Raw genomic sequence first — 22,675 nt, forward strand, 5'->3', positions numbered from 1 at the left:
CTATGCAGCTGCTTCCCATTAGCTATCTATTTTACATTTCATAGTGTATAAAATCATATGCAATCTTTATAACAACCCTGGAAAAGCAAGATTTGTCATCCCTATTTTATCAAAAAGGAAACTAATGCCCCTAGAACTAAGGTGTTTGCCCAAAGTCACTCAATGAGGAGCCTTCTCATCTCAAAGCTCACACTACACCACAGTCCTCTCAGATACCATGTTGAAATCTACAAAGAGTCCATATTCTCCTCCCACATCAATGGGCTCAGGCAAAGTCACAATGTGAGTTTCAGGCATAATGACTAGTCACCTAAGAATATCTGTGGGCAATAAGATATAGATTTGTTATAAGTTGAAAATGTGATCCTATCCCCCCAAAACAGTGTGCAGTTTTGAGGCTTCCCCTTGGATTCCTCTGGATAATGAATGGTGCAGAAATGTGTAATATGGATGAAGCCTGAAGACAAAGGCATCCCTGGGGAACACAGCAATTGGCCTGATTTCCCCAGGCCTGTACTCTGTAAGGTTCCAATCTCCTGAGTGGAACTCAGGCAGCCTGAAGGAAAAAGACAAAAATAGTTCATACCAGGTGGTACTAAAAACAGACCCAAGGCTCATTATAGATAGATAGGTAGATAGATAGATGATAGATAGATAGATAGATAGATAGATAGATAGATAGATAGATAGATTTGGCCCTTAGGCCCCAGGCTTCCCAGCATGTCTTGGGAGTTTTTTGTGTTTTTCTTTCTTCCAGGCTGACCCTCCTATTAATTTTCATCTGCTTTCCACAGGACTTACCCCAAGCCTCATACCTGCTGAGATGACCTTGCTGAAAAGGGCTCAGACAATGTCAAAAGTCTGGAGTGAATTGGATACCATCAGCAGCTCCTACAGAAATGTCCTTGAAATTTTGACATTCTTTAGACCTAAATTCCCTGCCCAGGAAGCAGGACAAAGTACTACCTTGTGTGCCCCTAGTTTCCTAACCCCATGTAAGTACTGACTTGAACCCATTAGCAGTTTTAACTTAATGGCACATGTATTATTTTCGGCTATTTTTCTCCTGAGCAAATAAATGTACATCAAAATTACATTTCCCTTAGCACCTATACCCATGCATCTGGGTGGAATATTTACTGGCTAACATTTACAGACTTGCTTACACTGTGTCAAGCACTGGGCGGTTGCTTGACTCTCTGTCCCTAGTGCTTGGGTCTTAAAAGCTCCAAGCATCTGTCCTCTCCCTGCACAGACTGGGTCTTCATAGAACTTTAAATTTGGAAGGGCCCTTAGAGAGCATCCTTTCTCATTTCACAGAAAGGAAATCAAGGTCCTGGGAGTCGCAAAGTCACACTGCTTTACAGTGAGAGAAATCAAGTGTCTCGGTTGAGTCCACTTTGCTCTATGTCACCCTGCCCTTTCCTTTTATAATATCAGGGGCCTTTTGGATCACGAGAGAGCTGTTTGGAGGCACGCTGGTACCTGAGAGTGATCATTAAGCTGGGAAGTCAGTGTCTCTATCAGATACAGCTAAAAATAGGAGCCTGCCCAAGACCAGACTCAGCAAGAGAGATTGTACTGATACCAGGGGCTTCTCAGCGTGCTCACCTGATACCCCACCTGTGCTACGGGAAGGATCGTCATGCCGGCCACCTAGGGGGCAGTAGTAGGCTCATAAAACAGTTGTCCATACTAAGGGCAACTTAGCTGCAGCTGAAGCTGCATGAGTAGTTCACTAGGAAGAGCAAATTCTGTCTTTGCGGCCACCTGACAGGTGGGGCTACATGATGTGATTAGAAGGAATAGAAAGGCTCTTCTCTTGGCTCCAAAATTCTTCCCCTGCTGGCTCACTGGGTGGTGCCTGAAACCTCTCCATTAAGAAGGAGTTTGAAAGTCCTAAGGAGATTTGGAAATTATCTTGTCCACCTCCCCCAATATGTAGATGAGAAAAATAAAACCCCAGAGACCTTAAACAACTCTACCAAGGGCAAACAGCTTCATCTAGAATTTCCCAAAAAAGGATCCTTGAGATAGTAGTTTCACAAGATGTTCCTTGAAAAAAGAATTTTTAAGGTTCTGAGATCAGGTAGTCTGGGAAAGGCTACATTCTTTACTCTCCTTTTTCTCATCCACTCATTCATTAACACATATTTACTCAGTCTCAAAATGAAGAACACATTTTAGGGATCTGGTCTAACCTGGAAAAGCTGAAATTAGCCTGTGGCTATTCAGACTTCAAGACCAAAAAATACACAGCTCAAGCCAAAGGACTATTCCTTGAGGTTAACTACTCATGATGCTTTGTTAAAATGATAATACTTCAGAGAGAGACATAGCCACTGTGTGTTGGTCAATAAGCTTTAGTATGCTTTATTCATCTAAGGCTTTTCTAAGTGACAACACTTGTAATCTTATGGTCAAACAGGTAAGCCTGAGCCTGAGGTTAATGTCTTGAGAAAGTTAGTCTACATGAGGGGCTGGAAATTCAATAGGGCAACGTGGAGACACTGGTTCCCTGAGGAAAGGAAGAGTCAGAAAGAGAGAGAAAGTCATGGAAGAAAAGGTGGACTTAACTTCACTCAGCATGACCATCTCTAGGTCCATCCCTGTTGCTGCAAATGGCATTACTTCATTCTTTTTTTATAGCTGAGTGATATTCCATTGTGTGTGTGTATATATATATACCACGTCTTCTTTATCCATTCCTCTGTCGATGGACATTTAGGTTGCTTCCATAGCCTGGCTATTGTAAATAGTGCTGCTATGAACATTGGGGTGCATGTATCTTTTCGAATTATGGTTTTCTCTGGATATATGCCCAGTAGTGGGATTGCAGGATCATATGGTAGCTTGGGAGATTGGGACTGACATATACACACCACTATATATAAAACAGATAACTAATAAGGACCTACTGTATACCCCAGGGGACTCTACTCAATACTCTGTAATGGCCTATATGGGAAAAGAATCTTAAAAAGAGTGGATATATGTATATGTATAACTGATTCACTTTGCTGTACAGCAGAAAGTAACACAACATTGTAAATCAACTATACTCCAATAAAATTTTTTTAAAAAAATAAAGCATTGAGAAGATTTTTTTTTTAAAGAAAGAAAGGGTGGAATATCAGTAAAATCACTCCACGAGCCCTGGTAGCCCAGGCAGCATCATCTCTCATCAAAAAGAAACACAACACACACAGCGCCATCTAAATAAAGCATCCCCACCACACCCCACCATCAAACCACACCTTTGCCCCAGCCCCCCCAAAAAAAGATCACTTTGGAAATTAATTCTTCTCCATAGACTTCATGTTCCAAATTCCTCTCCTGGGCAATCATGTAAGATCTGGCCAGGAATTTTTTTTTTTTTTTAATTATAAGGAGAGGGTGACACTTCTATCAATAAAATTCTGCTTCAATTAGTACAATTTTCATTTGGGTCATTATTTTAAGTGTTTACATTTCTACTTAAATAAGGTCACTTTCAATTCGGTAAACACACCAAAGTCATCATCCTAATTCATGGCCAGTAACCCTGGGAATGCTGAGTAAGTAAACACAATCAAGCATTAGCTAACCAGCCACAAATCTACTTGAGTTTATTAATTTCTCTCTTGGCAGAGAAACAAGAAAAGGGAGCAAACCATCAGAGACATTCACGCATCATTCATTCAATAAATATTTATTACATATCAGGTGCCCGGCACTGTGCTAAGCTAAATATAGATTTCATTACTTTATTAATATTCAAGTTATGTTATCTATGAATGTTTCAAAGAATGAAATCCTATTTTCCCCAGAATAAAAATTTTACTTCCTGAGATGCTTTTTCTTTGTTTCTGGCCAATGTACCTTCTTCCTTAGAATGGGTGATACATCCTAACACTTAAGCTTCCAGACTCTCCATCCTTCCCTCCAAAAGACGCCCTCCCATTATCCCTCAAGCAGCTAATGAGTATAACCTCATACTAGAAGCACTAGTGAGACCCTCATTATTTTAAAAATCCTAGAATATAAATGGTAAGAAATAGTTCCTATCTTTGCACTCAGATTTTTTTTTAATACATTTGGGTTTTGTTTTAGGGGGAATATTTATACTTGCTCAAAAGGCTTTTAAATACTAGTACACATATATATTCCAAATGCAGACAGGGTTGTATGCAAACTGGGAATACAGTCGTAAGAACACCACCTTACCAGGGAATTTCCCTTGCCTCATTTCAAAGGCACTCCCCCCTCCTCCACACTTTCCCATCTTCTCCCCCAACAACACCCGAAAAATGGCACCTATCCAAACTCTATACCTAAGGAAGAGACCCACGCTGAGAACTGACCTCAGACAGGTCACTTATCACATCAGTAGAAAAAGGGAGTTGGACTGGAGATTTTCGTGATCCCTCTATGGCCTGCGGATTAGGGGGTCCAACCTAGTCTAATCCACTGCACCTCCTTTGGGAGCTGATACACACGCGCACACACGGTGAATCCGTGCGCTTCCCCCCACTCCCCCAGGGACAGCCGGCTTACTGAGTTACACAAAACACCCTCACACCACCTAGAAGAAGAGTCAGGACTCTCCCTCCCTCAGCTGGGCAGTCTCCGGAGGCTGCTGACATCACAAAGGTGTCAACTGGCAACCTCACTGTCATGTGGCTCTCCCCTGGCTCCCCTTCACTTGCGAACGCAGGGAATGAGTGAGACCTTTTCAAGCCGCCAAAGCCGGCAGGCTTCCAGCAGCAGTCTGGGAGTGAGCAATCAGCAGAGCCACCAAGCCGGGCGGCAGGGCATTGGGCCTCGCGTTTCAACTTCTGTTCAGTTCTCCCGTAATGGAAAATCGCTTCGACCAAAGCCAGTGTTACAGTTCTTTCCAGCGCCCCTCCCCCCTCCCCACCACGCCCCTCGGCAGCCTCCCGAACAGAGGGACAGAGCCCGCTGGAAAGTGGAAGAAGGGCTGTCGCCACTTCTTACTATGTCCCGTGCTTCAGGCCCTGGGCCTGGGTGGTTACTCTTTTCCTTTGGAATGGGACTGGTATCGGGGTCTAGGTGTCCAAATAATTGTCAGTGTCAAGCTCAAGAAGTGATCTGCACAGGGGTCCAGTTAACTGAATACCCCTCTGACATACCCCTGAACACCCGGAGGCTGTACCTGAATGATAACAGCATCCGTTTTTTGCCAGCGATGAATCTAGGACTCCTCAGTGACCTTGTTTACTTGGACTGTCAGAAGAACCTGATTCAGGAGGTGATGGATTATACCTTCGTCGGGGTCTTCAAACTCATCTACCTCGATCTCAGCTTCAACAATTTAACCTTGATCTCTCCATACAGTTTCTCCATGCTCAGCAACCTGGTGCAGCTGAACATCTCCAGCAACCCTCATCTGCTATCACTCAACAAGTACACCTTTGCCAACACCAGCTCTTTGAGATACCTGGACCTCAGAAATACTGGCTTGCAGACCTTGGACCATGCTGCTTTCCATAACCTCATAACACTCCAGACCCTGTATCTGAGTGGAAACCCCTGGAAATGCAACTGCTCTTTTCTGGACTTCACCATCTACTTAATAGTGTCCCCTCTGAACCATCCAGGTGAGGACTTGATTGGGTGTGGGGAGAGGATGTGATGGCATAGGAGGAATTGGTTCCAGAAAAAGTGAAGTCAAAAGATGGTTAGTGTGGGAGAGATATCTGGGTAAAGTTGATTGAAAGCGTTCTTATTGCTCTGCAGGATCCATCCTTGGGTTGACTGGAGAGGCAGTAAGGACCGGTAGAAAAAGTTCTAGAACAGCCATCCAAATAGCTGAGTTCTGCTCCCATACTCAGCCCTTATTACTTGGCCACCCTTGGGGAAGTCACAATTTCTCTGTGCCTCAGTTTCCTGATCCATAAAGTAGGGACAATATTACCAAACATACAGAGTTGTCATGTCAACAGGAAATTATATGTGTGGAAATGATAAAGTACTGTAACTGCAAAGAGACAAAGTAATACAGGGACAATGTATTCCATTGGTAAACTATTTTAATCTGTTTAAGTCAGTGACTGACATTTTTCAGAATCTAAAAGTAAATTCAGTCATTCATAGCCAGCAGAAAATCCAGTGGCATGATATACAGAAGGGAAAGTTCAATAGAGACAGAGGAGGGGCACTTGAGCGACCTGGACATGAATGAGAGAGGGAGGAGAAGAGAAGGCTTTTGATATCTTCTTTGTCTTCAGATGCTAACCTCACAAGGAACGAGAGCATGGCATGAATGGGTGGAGAATGGACCACCAGTGTCCACTGTGTCAAGCAGGGAGATTCCAATCTCACAGGCATACTCTCAAGTCTTACCTGGTAGAGTTCCAAGCCAGTTGCTGCCACTGTCCCCACCCCTCTGCCAGGGTCCCTGGGGCACTCCGGTACCTCATCCCTTCTTCTTTTCAGTGACTTTACTGTCCCATTCTCATCCTTCTATAACCCCACTCCACCAATACCACTTTCACCCAGGGAAGTCAGAGGTTCATAGAAATGTGAAATAACCCCTCACAGAAAGCCTGGAGGCACTGATGTAATTAAACCCTATCAGAACCAAGTCTTCTCTGCCTTCCCTGGGTGTGTGTTTTTGAAACTATTTTCATGCAGCAGCTTCACCAAAGTCCTGCTGAAGTTTCCACCCAGAAGTCCCGCCCATGTGGCAATATTCTAGAAAGATTCCTGACCAAAATGACAAACTTTAAGGGGCACTGGGGGAGATGGAGCTGGGCGGTGAGAACAAGTAAAACTGTGCCCTCCTGGCTCTCCAGTGCACGTGTCTTGAGCTGTCTTCCAGGCAGGGGCTGGACTGTGATGAGACAAGCAAGGCTCCCAGGATGCAGAATCGAAGGTGGCACCGAGACTGAGTGTCTCCTTAAATTTTGTGCCCGAGGCACCTGGCCCTGCTGCCAGCTACTTCAACTTGAGTTAGAATAAATCAAAAGGAACAAACTTTCTCAGACCATCTTAACAGTATTAATCATAAAAGAATACAGGGGCAGTTTCTTGGGGGGCTTGCCTTCCCTCTCCAGTGATCATGGCTTCCACTTTTCTCAATGACTGGTTGCTCTGCTGGTTTCTAAAAAGCTCTCTAAAAGAAGGTCAGTATTAATCATTCTCATGCGTCAAATGTGATTCCCAAATGGGATTCTCCCTGTCAGTGTTCATGTAACTAGCCTGTGGACCACCATCATCTTTTCTTGCCACCTCCCCACCATTCATACACATTTTCCTTGAGCAGAAACCACCAATTTGCCAGGAGGACCCCCTACTTAGCTGAAAAGGGTAAGTAGCTTGGCTTCTTCCCCAGTGCCTAAGCCTATCACTTCACTTCCCACCAAATCTCCCGTAATCAGAATTTTGCTTATAAAGTTGTATCTTCTCAGAACTTTCATGCTAACTACTTTGGACTCCTTGATTCCATTCAATCCAGGATTGAAAAGGATTATAAACCAGGTCTGTTTCACTGCATATTTTCAAAAACGTCAGAGGTGGGTGTCTATCTTGTCAAGCTCATAAGCTCCTCGTGAATGAAGAGCCTGGCTTTTGAGGTAGACAAAGCTTTCATCCACTGGCCAGTGGGAGCCCCCCACCCTCACACACACACACACACACACACACACACACACACACACACACACACACCTGCTAATCTATTCATCTCCCTCTGCTGTTTGATGGCATAGAGGAGCCCTCCCAGTTCACTTGATACAGAAATATGGTCTCATTGCTCCAGTTCACTATTATTATCTCTTAAAAACAGCAGTGAACCCCAGGCCAGACATAGAATAATTTAGCTTTGTACTGAGCTTTGCAGCTGCTGAAGTTTTTTCACACATGCTGTTTCAGTTTCTTTACTTGAGTGTCACACCAACCCTTAAATTTTGTGCTCTAGGACTGTAGAAGAGGCTAGGATGGGTATTTTTAACACCTATCCTATGGTTGAGAAGATAGACTGATTCACCCAAAACCACACAGCTACTAAAAGGCAAGAAAATGGTTTGAACCTCCTGATTTCAAATTCAGGTCTTTTCCCATGTGGCTACTCTCTCTTAAATCCTCAAGTTATGTAACTATGATCATCCAATAAGTCACTTTAGTTATAAATATAAGTCATGTTATAAGCATATGCCTACAGCACCTAAATTTTGGCTTTATTTTCTATCTGTCTACACTTGGAACTCACACTAGATCATTTTCATTGGATAACAAGCCCTAGTCATCATAAACTCATTATAATATGCCTGCACTTCCCTTGCAAACCGAGGTTTCACCCCAATCTACCCGAAGTCTAAAAGAATGAACCTAACCTCAGTGTTTGCTCTCCTTTGCATGCTACTCAGTCTGGTTCTCCCTTCCCATACACACACACACACACACACACACACACACACAACCACAAACATACACATGAACACACATGCAAACACATATATAAATGCACATATACAAACACAAAGTTGTATCTACACAAACATACCATACATACATATATACATAATTACTCACATACACACTCACCCACTATTACATATGCATGACACACATACACATATAAATGCACGGATACACATCAACACATGAACACACACACACACACACACACACACACACACATACACATAAAGCTGAAAACACTCTCACAATAAAATTCATTAGATGCTTGTCTTGCCCTTTAGCCAGACCTCAACATAATAGAAGATGTTTATTTCATGTGACTCTCATATGATGACTCATGTCTCTGTTAGGTGGAAATATCTTTGCTATTTACACTCTAGTTGAACTCTCAACCTTTAGCCCACCTATTATACCACATTTTCTATCAAAACGGTACTCTCTGGCATGTTCTAGAATGGGGTCTACACATCTCTTCCCCATGTGCCCAAATTTCAGGATACAGGAAGAATTTCTATGAAATAAGCTAAATAACCTAGTTATTTATAAAGGAGAATCCCACTTAAAGATGGGTTTCATTTTAGACCCAGGGAGATACTAAACCTCAGTATTGGGAGATTTTGCCTGCAGTGCAGTATTGAGGTCTGTATGACAGCAGAATTCCAGTATATAGACCCCCTGAAAAGCAAGGCAGTGAAGTAAGGGACTTCCATGCTACCACTCAGCTCACACCTTCATCCATTTAAATATTTCTTGAGTGCCTATTATATGCCAAACAAGTGTTCACAGAGGTAGCTAGCCAAGAACCCTGGGGTTGTGTATTGAGACTCATCTGACAATGGGCCACCTGCACCTTATGTGTCCCACAGTCCAATTAGGCACAGCAGAACTAACCTCACTGGACACAGCAAGACAAAAAAGGCAAGCATGTGCCTTTTGGGGTAGAACAAGAACTTAGGACAGCCTCAGCTGCAGGTGCTGAAGGACGGCCACCATACAGGCAGGAGAGCCCAGTGTGAAGAGCTCAGACTCTGGAGTGTAACAGATGTGGATCATAACCCTAGCCCTGCCACTTAGTAGGGCAGTAAATTATCTGATCTCCTCTCCTGTAGGAGATCAGATAATTTACTTAACCTCTCCACACTTCAATTTCCTCATCTTTCAGAAAGGTCTAATAATAGAACCAATCATCTAGGGCTGGTATAAGGATGAAATGAGAACATTTATAAACTGCCATTAACATTAAGCCTGGTACACCATAAATATTCAATAAACAAATTGTTGGCAGATGTAGGAAAGACACAGGATACTAAGAGAGTAGCAAATATCAGTCTGGTGGTCCCTGGGACAAGCAGTGCACTTCAGGAAGGCTCAGCCTTATTGGAGGACAGCGTACCCTGTCCAGGAGACATGACCGTACAGATGCATATGGGGATATAAATAGGAGATGGGAGGGTAGGCAGCAGGTCCCAGGATTCTAATCCCTGAGAAAATGGGAGAGAGGGAATCCTGGAGTTGAATATTGTATGAGTTATGAATACAGGAGTTCAGACCCTGGGGAATAAAACCAGAAGCCCAAATCAAGGCTTGATCTCAGCCCAGGTCATGAGACTCAGTGCTGGGCCAGCAGCAGCAAGGTGGCTCTTCCTGAGTCACCTGAGTCTGGAACTGAAGTTCTACCTTAAACAGAAACCCCACTTCCAGAAACAGGTGTGAACATGCAGACATCTTTCAAGGGATGAGGGGAAGGGGCTCAGTTCAACTATGGGGCAGACATGGCCTTGGGAGAAGGAAGTCACCTACATGGTGTAATTTTGTGATCTGAAGAGTAATGAGTGGTATTTTTGTCCCAGTCTCTCCCCATCCACTGCCTACCATTGGGCTAAAATTAGCCATTAGAGATTCATCCTTCTGGGTCCCTAAAAGTGCCCCAATCTTGAAAAGGACTGTGAACAAATAGGTAAGTTCTGGGGCAGAATAATACAGGTGCCCCTAAGCTTTTATCAACTTTCATATCAGAGGGAAGAGTGAGTTCTTGGGAAATAACAGTTAGCTAAGACTAATTCTGCAGCAGTGGGGGAACCTTGAAGGAAGCCAAGATCCAGGAAAGAAATGGAGAGGTGTTAAAACAAAAGACATGAAGGCAATAATATGTCCTTCCCCTATGTCACACCTTGTCTAAGTTTGCCCCCCAAAGAGAGGCTGTAGAGGAGGCTGAATGTTTTATTCACCTTATTTCATCACAAGGCTACAGCAGATAGGAACATCAAAACTTTCCCATATTGACAAGAGATTTGGCGCTATTATCAGAAGTCTTCCTCAAAGGAAACCCTCCAATGATATACTCACCAGATGCACTGAAAACTGCCCAGTCCTCAAAGAGTTCATGTATTCACTTTCCAAACACAAAAATCATAGCAGAAGTGGAGGTGAGTTGAAATGTGCTGGTTGCCAGGATGCTCTGATCAATACAGAGTTAAAACAGGTCCACAGATTCCATTTCCTTTTTGGCTCAGGTCAGAAAATAGGAGAACTAATTCTGGGCTGGAACTGTAATTTTCCAGTCATTAATGCTGTTTGAAGGTGAGAGTAGAAATTGAGCTCTTCCCAGGAGAGAGCTCCCCAGCAGGACAGGGTTGAATGCTTCTGAAGATGCTCTCAAAAACTCACGTAGCTCTAAGCTCCTGGACAGAAAAAGCCTGGCTTCCTACATCCCCTCCACCCTCAAAGTCTGGTCCAGCACTGTCCAACAAAAGCTTCTGCAGCAGCAGAAATGGTCTAAACCTGTGCTGTCCAATACACTACCCACTAGCCACATGTGGCTATTGAGCTCTTGAAATTAGGCTAGTGGAACTGAGGAACTGAATTTTTAATTTTACATCATTTCAATTCATTTAAATAGCCACATGTATGGCTAGTGGCCACCATATTGGTGGGCAAAGCCTTTAATATAGGAAGATATAGGAAGCTTAAGCTGGAACTTTAGAATCTAGCCACTTCCCAGGTAAGTGGCTATAGAGCCCAGCCCAGCGTGGAGATCTTCTGACACCCAAGTTCAATGTTTTCTCCCATGCCATGATACTTCCTTACTATCAGGCACATCACAGTCTATTCAACTCTGAAACATTTATTGTATGTTTATTACGTGAGCAACATTGTATTTATGATGCTGGGGTGCTTTATCACAGGGAAAGAAGTCATAATTCCTGTCTTTTGTAAGGCAAATCTAGGGATACAAGAGAGAGAAAATGCAGTTGAAAGCCAGGAAGCCTGATCCCAGTCATGCCAGTGTGTGATTTGGTGCAAGTCATTTTTCCCTCTGAGTCTCATTTGTCTCTGAAATAAGGGAATAGGATTAGATACTCTATAAATCCCTTCTAGTTGGCAGCCTATGGACCTAAATAGAAAGATAAGATGCACTTAGATGAAGGAAGAGGAGAGCAGTGGTCAGCAGACAGGGTCCCAGATGAGCAAATGCACAATGAGTCCGTGTCGAGGTGCAGGTGTTCCTAGAGATGAGGGCAGTGGTCACACAATTAGGAAGTGCAACCTCTAACTCCTGCACTCTCCTGCCTCCTGTTTTAAGCACCCTCTCCTGGCATTGAACAGTGCCTCCACCCACCAGGCACTCAGTGCCCTGGACTTTCCTCCCAGACCTGGCCTGCTCCACCAGTGGTTCTCAAACTGTAATGAGCACACGAGCCCAGGCTCCATGTCCAGAGGTGGTGACTCAGTGAGATGTTGGGGCAGGTGCTCCTTAGGCCACATTTTGAGAAACCCTAAGACAATAGTCTGGGTTCTAGCTCTATGGTGGCTGCTCCAGCTGGCGAATAAATTCATTTGCACTAAGATGTTAGTAGCTAATAATTTTTTGATATGTCTTCCTCAAGGGGCATTTGCAGTGTGACAGGGAACAACCAGAAACAGTGAGAATTCAGAAAATCACAGGCTACTAGCGTAGATGTGGAGGTAGTCTCAGGACAGAGGGTCTGTCTATGTCAGCCCTTAAATTATAGGCCTTAGGCGGTCCTACTTAGTCCGATGGTGGGGCTCACAAGTCAAAAAGAGGAGTCCGGGCAGTAGTGCTGCTGAGGCAGGGGGACAAAGCCACTCAGCGACATCGGCAAGGGTTGGGTCATGTACTGTTTCAAGTCCAAGTCATTTTGAGGGCATTTTGAATAGGAACATCTCAGTTTCATTCTGAGGCTATTTCATCCTGTATTCAAGGCTGCTCTCATAGGATAATGGCCCCATTTCAATCCACCAAGTACAAAATCATCTACAACTGCGCCAAAACTTAGATTTCCAGAATGAATTCAGGTCCTCACACACTTCCACTATTAATGTTAACCCATCTCCTCCATGAGGGAAATTGCAATAAAGACCAGACACCAAAAAAGGGAACAGCTGGGCAGCAGTCATTGCCAAGGCTGTCGATTGCTCCGCTAGCACATCTCTCCCACCTTATCACGAACACCCTGGCCTTGTGGCTCCCTCCTGCTGAGAGTCAGAGAAGCAGACTCATGAGGACATTGAGGGGGCTGAGAGGGGTGCGACTCGGTCAGTGATCCCTAAATCATCCAGAAAATTCGAGAAGGGATGGGGATAGCAAGCATGTGCGGTTTGGGAAGGACCTCTAACTCAGCCCTGTTGGAATTCCTGAGGGTGGGTGATCTAAAGTTCCCTCAAGCTCAGAAATGCCAGACCTCTATGCATGGCCCCTCTGATCACCCAACACCACTCAGGCCCCTGGAAGGAGGCAGTGCAAGGCCAGCCAAAGCAGCCAACCTCAGTTTCTTCATCTCTAGAGATGAAAAATTCCCCAAGCTGTAAGGAATCCAGCAAAGCGTGGATGCAGCTAGAAAGAGAAACAGAGGTCTGGCCATCTAGGGCCTTTGTTTATGGTTTTTCTAGGGAACATGCAATGTATCCTGAGAAGTTTTGTCAGGCAGGCAAGATGGATACAGGGCTAAGAGGCTCGTATGAGCATTCAGGCAAGAGAGGACGGCAACAGTGTGGATGAAGAGGTACAGACAGGTCGGAAGGAACTGTTTAGAAGGTAGAAGCAACAGGACTCGGAACTGAACTAGACCCTCCCAGAGTTCCCTGTACTCCCTTTGTGACTCTTAGCACAATTAACAGATTTGTATTAATTTAACATTTGTCTTCCCTGATAGGAAGGTCTGTAAGAGCAAAGAGCAGGTCTGAATCTTCAGAAAGATTCAGACACAGAGAAAATGCTCAAGAAATATTTGAGTGAATAAAAAAATCATTGAGACATGGAAAATAAAGGAAAGGAAAAATATCAAGTATTGGCTTGGACAACTATGGGGGCTCCACTGAGAGGAGGGGTAGTGAGGAGGTTAGGGGAGAAGCCAAGTCCCATCTTGAACATGTTGTGTGGGAGGTCTTTGTGAGCCAGGAGGCATTTGGATATTTTGACCTGAAATTCAGAATAGAGAATAAAATATATGTTTGGAAATCATCAGCTCACTGGTGATCATAAAAACCAAACAAAGGATGAGATCAGCCAGGGAAAGAGTTTAGAATGAGAGGGTAACAGGGCAAGGACAGAAGCTTTGGGGAATGCCAACGTATTTGAAGCATCAAGTAAGAAGAGCAGAGAACTTAATAAAGTGAAGGGACCAGCAATGGAAATATGGTGCAGGGTGGTGTGGTCTTTCTAGACAGAGGGAAGAACAAATGCAAAGGCCCTGGGGTGGAATGAGCTCGATGTAGCGGAAGATGTGTATGGCTGAAGCGGAGTGAAGCCAAGGTAAGAAATGAGGTAAAAAATCAGAGGCCAGATTTTATAGGACCAACAGGCCATGGAGAGGCTTTTGACTTTATTCTAAATGTGACAGGAAGTCATGAAAGGGTTTTGAGCGTGAAGAGACATGATCTATGGTTTACAGCTGGTTCCCACTGCTAGATGGAGAGAGACTGTGGAAAGTGGGGACACAAGTTAAGAGGCTGTCACAGTTCAGGCGAAGGGAAGACTGTGGCTTGGCCCAGAGTAATGGTCCAGAAGATAAGAAGAGGTAAGAATTGGGATATATTTTTAAGGTAGGACTAAGAGGATTGTCTCATGGATTAAATTATGGGATGTGAGAGAGGAAACAGGAAGAGCTCCCAAGTTTCTGCCTGGGTGACTGGTGAACGGTGCTGCCTTCCACCACTGAACTTTTCTAAATTGCCTATTATCCATGAGGATAAAAACTGTCCACTATCTGGATTTTTCTGAGAAGATGAGTTATTATTCAGCAGGTCCAGCTCTAGGCCAAACTGAGAGCAAACTAGGGTTTGCCATTAGCTTCCAGGAACTGCCTGGTACCATCCCTCAGGCCTGTCATGTAGCTGGCTCCCCTCCTCCATCAAAACCTGCTCAAGAAAGGCAGTAGCAGGGGTTCCCCAGGGAAGGGCCTAAGTCATTGGCTTCTTTTTCAGAGGACTTTACACTTTAAGCCTTCTTTTATCAGTGGAATGAAAGGTTCTATCTCCTGCTGACAGAATTTTGGGTACTGGCAAGCACATGAGAGGTATTATGAGGAAAAGGGGTCTTTCTACCTCTAAATCTTGCCCATATACAACCACTTATACAAAAAAATCAGTCCTGTAGCCTAAAGCACCCTTAAAGCACAGGAATAATCAGGTTGGACTTGCTGGATTTCAAGGATGTTCCTGTAATGTTCCAAGAGTCTATGAATCAGGTTTAACCTTTACCAAAATATGAACTCTTTATCCAAGGGAAAATATTCTATCAGATAAGAACTGTACTGCCCAAGCCCAAATCATCCAAAACCAAGGATGCTTCAGACCGGGAGTCAGCACACACTTTCTATGAAAGGGCAAATAATAAATATTTTAAACTTTGTGGGTCTTTGTTGCCACTATTCACTCTGTCATTTGTAACATGAAAGCAGCCATAGAATATACATGAATGAATGGGCATGGCTGTGTTCCAATAAAACTTTATTTACAAAAACAAGCTGCAGGATGGATTTGGCCCACAGGTTGTAATTTGCTGAAGCCTGGCTCATGCCATCAAGGGAAGACAGCTGGGTGATGAGGAAAAGGAGCTCTAGGGAGGCAAAGTTAAGAGCCAATGGAAGACTAGAAATGCTCAGAGGACCATGCATGGGGGTCTAAGAAGGGAGCCTTGCTGGCCAGTTGGCTTTGGTGGTGCTGGGCTGCTATATGGTCCAGTCTAGGTTTCCTTCTAGGGAGTCTTCTCCTCTGGGCCACCCATAGTACAGCAGAATATGATAGTCATCCCTTCAAATTCTATCAGAAACCAGTCCTAAACAGCAAGACCAAAAATATGAGTTTAAGAACTGCTGTATGAGATTAAACCAATAATCCACCCATTCTCTATGCATTCAATAGACATTTATCAAACCTCTATTGTGTACCAGGCACTAGGGATACAAAGGTGAACAAATAGGGTCTCTGCTCTCAAACAGTAATTGGGGAATAATAATAACTACCTTTTACCATCATGCTGGCAGCCCTTGCATCCTCAGCCCCTTCCCCATCTGCATTTACCCTCATTTCCTTCTCTGCAGTCTCAGAGGACATTTCAAGGCTTACCCCTCCATTTGAACAGAATAGTCATCTGTTCCTGCCTTCTCCAGGACTTCACACCCTTTAGCTCACTGAATCCTTCCCCAGACTCTCACAAGGTAAGCAGGCATTGGTATTAGCCTAGTCTAGAGTAGTCCAAGGTGGGAAGAGGTTAGCTGACCCACCTATAGTCTTCTATCTCCCCAGCTTCCCTTTCCTCCAGCCGAGCATTATGTCAATGACATTGACCCCAAGGGGCACTGATAACAAACAATATTTAATTCACTCCACAAGCATACTTTGAGCTCTAGTATGTGTTAAGCACTATTCTAGATGTTGAGGACACAACAGTGAAAACAAATCCATGTCTTCATGGAGTTCACAATCTAGTGGGTGGAGGCAGACAAATGAATAGGTAGTTGACAAATACATAATTTAGCTGGTGAAAAAAATGCTGAACAAACATTAGAAATGATGTTCAGGCAAACTAGGGCCTAAAGAGGAGAAATGAGGGAATTAGGCCTTTCTCTAGGTTCCAGGTGGAAGTTTCATGACAAAGTGCTTAAGCTGATAAAAACTGGTATTTGCTCTCCAAGGAGCAGTTGCAGTGTAATTGAGAGAGAAGTCTCCAAATTCTATCCTCTCACTTTACGTGGCCACCACATAGAAGCTAGCCTCCTCCACTCAGCCCAGACAGTTCCTAAGCAAGACTGCCCAGGGAGCTCAGAGCAGCCTGCTCCTCTGGAGAGCTAAGCAGACCCCAGAACTGTGGTCACTTCTACAGACCAAGAAAAGGAGAAGTTCCTCTTAAAACCACCAGGTTCAAGCTGACTTTCTGAAGGAAGCCTTTCTGGGATCCTGCATTATCAGGTGTGGTTCTGGGCCCCAGAAAATCTTGCTCCTCCATGCATTCGATTTTGGCAGACAGGTTTTCCACCTGTGAGCAACGTGTGGAACTAAATAAGGGGGTAGTTATGTTTCCTTAGGAACTATTTGCAGGAAGAATTTAAACATTAATGATACCTGTAATTGTACCTGGGCACTTTAACTGGGGCAAATATCCTGCACCCATGAAGTAGAGCTGAGGAAGTGATAAGATGGGGCTTGTAATGTGTTTGTAATGTGAATGAAAGCCCTGGGCTTGTGCAGCGCACAGAACACACAGCACTATGTGGTAGCTTTTTCTCAGAGGCAAGAGATCAAGAAAGGCAGAGACAGAATAACTGATGAACAATTTATTCATTCTGTAGCCTTGGAATAATTAAAACTACTTAGTGGGGTGCTCAGGAGTAGAATTTAATTTTGTAAAGCACCTTATATGGTGTCTAGCACATATCAGACACTCCAGGATGAGTAGATAGGTCTATAAACTCTAAAGTCATCATACTAGACTAGGAAAAGAATGCATAACTAACAAGCTAAAGAAGAGGAAATGAAATAATAAAATAGAAGGAACATAGTCAAGGATAGGATGATTTAAAAAGTAGGACAAATGAAAAACAAATAGTTAATCCAAATATATCAGTCTAACATTAAATATTAATGGGCTGATTAAAATACAAAGTTTGCTAGATTGATGAAAAACAAAACCCAACTACATCCTGCTTACTAAATATACCTTAAGTATAGAAACATAGAAAGATTAAAAGTAAAAAGATGGGAAAAGCCACACAATGCAAACACTAACCAAAAGAAATTTGGTACAGCCATACTAATGTCATCAAACAGAGTACACTTTAAGGTACGAAGCATTACTAGAGATAATAAGTGATATTGATCAATGAGAATAGGGTAAATCTACCGAGAAGAGGTAACTTTATATGCATCTAATAACATAGCTTCAAAATATGTAAAGCAAAACTTGACAGAATTATACAGAGAAGTAGACAACTGCATAATCATAACTGGTGACTTTAACATACTTCCCCTGTAACTAATAGACAACTATCAATCTAATAATAACTGAGACAATAGTTTTGAAAAGTCAATAAAAAGTCAAAGAATATAAAAAGTTGATAAAGATATAAATAAAAGTCAATAAAGATACAGGAGATCTGTATAAAACCACACCCTAATCAACATACAATATACTCAACAAAGACAGAATACATTCTTTTCAGTGTACATGCAAAAACTACTAAAATCGACTTTATGTCCAGCCATGAAGCAAATTCTTGATAAATCTCAAAGGATTGAAATCATAAAGAGTATGTCTCTGACCACAGTAGAACTGAACTAGAACTCAATAATAAAAACATTACTAGAAAATCCCCAAATACTTAAGAATTAAGTAATTCATTCAGTGAATGATAGCTCTTATTATCAAGAGCAGTAATGATCAGACATGGATTATGTCGTCAAGAGCTAAAAGTGTCTCTAGTAGGAGAGAAAAGATGTACCCCTTTTCTCGCAAATAACCACCAAGCAACATAGAAAGTGATAGGTGCAGTAAGAATGATACTAGGAAATGCTATAGATGAGTTCGGAGTGGGAACAATCACATGACTGCCCTCTGACGTGGTTTGGGAAGGGTTATTGGGGGTAGATGCATTTACACTAGACCTTGAAGGATAGGAAGGACTTGATCACACAAAAATTAGAGGAAGAGATATTTGATGCAAAAAGAGCAGTGTAACAAAGCTAACTACAGATAAGGGGGATATGTAATCAAGGAATAAAGACAGTTTAATTTGACTGGAACAAAGGGTGGGGTATTGGGAGAACTCAGAAGTAAGGTGGGAACGGTAGGAGGAGGCAGATCCTGAGGGCTCTGAACACCAGGCCAGGTGATCTGGATGTTATTCTGAACCCCACAGGGGAGTCAGAGGAGAGTTTTGATCCAGAGTGTGCCTGGCAAGAGCCTAGCTTGCAGAAGGGGAAATCTGGCAGGAGTGTGTGAAATGGTCCAGAGCTGGGAAACTGGGAGTGGGTGGAGACAGACCTGCTAAGAGTTGAGAGCTCACACCTTGGCGGTGACAGGCAATGAAGGGGGGAGAGTGAACGCAGCAGTAGAAAAACCCTCCCCACAGATCCACCCACATCCCTCACTTAAAAGCAGCCTAACAATGCGTTAAAATCACTGCCTAATTGCTCCTTTCAAGGTAATGCTCCAAAATGGAGAAATATGCGTTTAATGTTTAGTCTCATCTCTGCCACCCAAGCCCCAATTTAAAAGCCTAATCTTTTTAAAAATAGAATGAGATAAACTCCTGTAGGCACACTTCAGACCCTCAGAATCCCATGTTCTCCTTTCTCAAATACATCTTTCTTTGTATATTCCCATGTAGTGTCTCTGGCAGCTTGGGCAGGTGACTTAAGCCCTCTCTTGCTAGAATTTCTGAAGATGGCAGGAGACTCCTCTGCTCTTCACGAGCCCCACTCTCGGGCGTCCTGGGCAAAGCCCCAGAGGTCCTGCAACCAGGCTGACTAGAGACAGGTCTTAAGGTGTAATTGTGTTCCTGTCCCTTTACAGCACCCTGAGATGGAGGTCCAAGGCCCCTTTCCCTCTCCCATGGCCCAGGGTTGCCCTGAGGGCCACTGTCTCACACTCATTCTAGAGAGGGGCTTCTTCCTCTCCTTTCCTCTGTGATCTTTGTAACCAGTGGATGTGGCAACCCCCATGCTGGCTTCCTCCTCATATGTCTACAGCCTCCTCCATCAGGGAGTCCTCACAGCATCACAGACTTCAGACCATCTTCCTGAAAGTAACAAATGACTTCACTATAGGTGCACTGACCCAGAACCAGGGTACAGGAAATAGTGTCCAGCTTGGAGAGGACCTAACGCTCATCCTGGACAGCTCTCTCCAGCCACCCAAAGCCAGCTGTCTCCTACCCAGTCAGCTCACTTCTGTGTTCCTTTCCCTAATTCTCCTGCTTCTAGCTCCAGTCCAAACCTAATTTCCCTCACATCCTTGGTCACCAAGGATACTAGTGTCTTCACATAGTCTGGAGTTTCTACCCTGATCTAGGTGAAGCTTCTCTCCACACTTGCCTCTCTCTGTATCTCCCACTTCTGCAAAAAAAGCTCAGATAGCTCAGTCTGGGTTTTCTCTGTCTCCTGTCCCCTGCCTGGATCCTGCAGGTTACCCAAAACCTTCAAGTTAGGAAACCTTCCTGAGTCTCAGTTTCCTTATGTGTAAAATAAGGATGATAGTGTGTGTCAACATTGCTGTTAGAATTAAATGAGGCAGCATTTGTATATCACTTAGCATGTAGACAGAACTTGGTAAATATTAGCTGCTATTATGATTTGGATCATAGTTGTCTCAAGCCCTGGTCTCAAGCCTGAATGTGAGCTCATTTATCTAATGCTCATTTCTATTCACCTGGACATGGCTCACAGGCACCTCAGCATCAACACAGCAGATTATATGGAGCTAGAACAATGCAGGGCTGATGACAGAGCTCTGAGTCATCTGTGCATCTATTGTGTGCACTACTGTGTACTATAGCTTGCATTCTCACCTGCGGCAGTTAAATCCTCTTAACTACCCTGAGAATAGGTATCATTCTTTGTAAGATGAGGCAATGGTATTCAGAGACAGAGTCAGACATCCTGCTGAAGTTTACCAAATTAGTAAGTAACAGTGGGTTTGAATCCTAGTCTGTCTGGCTCCAGAGCCCACTTTGCCTTCTCTTATATACTGAAGTCCGCAGTGCTTGGTGTGGAGAGGTGCTCAGAGAAGGAGCCAGGCAGCTGAGTCAGTGGCTAAAAAGGACTGAAGGCTCATGTAGATCATATGATCATCCAGTGATACCAACATCACCACTGAGAAACAGAACTGCTTCCGGTATTGGCTGTCTCTTTTCCCTGAGCTCCCCCTTGATTTCTCCGGGTTGGGGCCGGTGGGGCTGAGGGTGAGGCATAGAGAGCACACAGTAGGCATTTCCAGAGAATTTTGTCCCTCCTAAGTGGTGTGCGATGACATTGGGTGGCCTTAGTGATCCCTGGCTGGGCTCAGGAACAGGAGAAGGGGAAAGGACAAGGTGGAGGGGGTCAATAAGAGGAAGGGGAGACAGAGATGATGAGCACTGGTGGAGTTCTGTGAAGTGTCAACACTCCACTGGCAATCTTGCTTAAGTTTCCAACCTCCCAGCTCCTGCTGTGGTCTCTCGTTCCTCGAGGAGCCTTAAAAAGCAAAGCCCATTTTCAGGAGGTGAATCTGAACACAGCTCAGCCTCGGGCAAAAAGCAGTCCAGGAGCAGTCTCAAAACTTAACGTGCCCAGAGATCACCTGGGGATCTTGTTAAGATTCAGATTCTGATTCAGGAGGCCTTGGGGTGGTGCCTGAGATTCTGCACTTCTAACGGGGTCCATGTGATGACGATATCACGGGCCCACAGACCACACTTTGAGTAGCGAGAGTCCAGATGGCCTCTCCAAGTCCCTGTTGGGCCTCAGGACCCTGGGAGTTCTGCTGTTTCAGCACGCTGCCTGCCGTGTGTTTCCTCTTAGATGAACAGAATGCCACATGCCTCGAGCCCACAGAACTGGCAGGGTGGCCCATCACGAAGGTGGGGAACCCGCTGCGGTACATGTGCGTCACGCACCTGGACCATCAAGACTACATCTTCGTGCTGCTCATCGGCTTCTGCATCTTCTCCGCGGGCACTGTGGCCGCCTGGCTGACGGGCATGTGCGCCGTGCTCTACCAGAATGCCCACCGCAGATCGAGCGAGGATGAGGCAGAGGACGAACAAGGGCACAGGCTGGAAGTCAGCAGGAGGATTTTTCAAAGCAGGGTGGACTCTGGCCAGGACGGCTTTCCTCAGCTGATTTAGTTGCCAGGGGCTGCTGCCTGATGGACCTTTCCCAGGCTCCCTGCTCTCCGTCTTGCCCTACCCTTCCCACTCTTCAGAGGTGTCTTAGAGATTGAAGCCTGCTAGTAAAATAAATAAAACTTTTGATGGCCATTTCACAGGTTGGTCCTTTCCTGTTCAACCAACCCAGGGATAATTCCTTGATCTCAGAACAATGGCATAGAACAAAGTCTAGAGAAGCTGTTGGAGACATCTAAATGCTGAGGAAGGCCACCCCAAAAGCAGGCCAACTTGTGTTTGATGAGTACCTACTATGCTATGCCCCTAAACTAAGTGCTGGAGGGAGGGATGTGACAAATACAAGATTGGAGATCCATCCTCAAAGAGCAACAATTAGGGCAGGGGGCAGGCAGTCAAGATTTAAATGATTCAAATGGAGAAAAATACAAGGCAAAATGACAAGGGCTAACATGAATGGAATATGTCTATGGGTTATCTTCACACTTCACCTCCTAATTATCACAACAATCCTACTTTACAGTGACACTATTTTACTCAAATGGTAAGCAGTACAGCCTCCCAAAGTCCACATTCTTTTCTTTAAAAAAAGCTGTCTTTCAAAGAAATGTTTAGCAACATAACCAAAGGTTCTTCGTGTCAGCCTTGCACAAGACAAAGGAGAGAGGCACACAGAGCGGGCCACCACTTACTGAGGCCTTACCAAATGCCCAGCATCCTACCACGCTTCAGAAACATTTTCTCATGGGGTTAATCCTCACAACAACCAGGTCAGGAGGTCATTGTTTCCTCATTTTTCTGATACTCAGAACAAGTAACCAGCTCAAGATCACACAGATGATAAGATGCAGACCAATTGCTGAACCTCCGGCTGCCTGACCCCAAAGCCCATGCTCTATGCACTGTGACCT

At 44.2% G+C, this 22,675-nt stretch overlaps 1 protein-coding gene across 1 annotated transcript; it reads left to right on the plus strand.

Moving 5' to 3' along the window:
* The first annotated feature begins 4,942 nt into the window (after nucleotides 1–4,942).
* LRRC52 (leucine rich repeat containing 52) lies at nucleotides 4,943–21,886 on the plus strand. Its single transcript, XM_059054431.2, has 2 exons — nucleotides 4,943–5,600; nucleotides 21,442–21,886. The coding sequence occupies exons 1-2, from the start codon at nucleotides 4,979–4,981 to the stop codon at nucleotides 21,765–21,767; spliced, it is 948 nt and encodes a 315-aa protein (XP_058910414.1). The 5' UTR covers nucleotides 4,943–4,978; the 3' UTR covers nucleotides 21,768–21,886.
* The last annotated feature ends 789 nt before the right edge of the window (nucleotides 21,887–22,675 follow it).

This window comes from Kogia breviceps, chromosome 1, assembly GCF_026419965.1.
Source record: "Kogia breviceps isolate mKogBre1 chromosome 1, mKogBre1 haplotype 1, whole genome shotgun sequence".
NCBI lineage: Eukaryota > Metazoa > Chordata > Mammalia > Artiodactyla > Physeteridae > Kogia > Kogia breviceps.

What these genes read in the sequence shown, in the direction of transcription:
- LRRC52 (XM_059054431.2), top strand. Translation starts at nt 4,979, where the DNA reads ATGTCCCGTGCTTCAGGCCCTGGGCCTGGGTGGTTACTCTTTTCCTTT. An exon ending in GTCCCCTCTGAACCATCCAG is followed by an intron (nt 5,601 to 21,441) that starts GTGAGGACTTGA and finishes GTTTCCTCTTAG; the next exon opens with ATGAACAGAATGCCACATGC.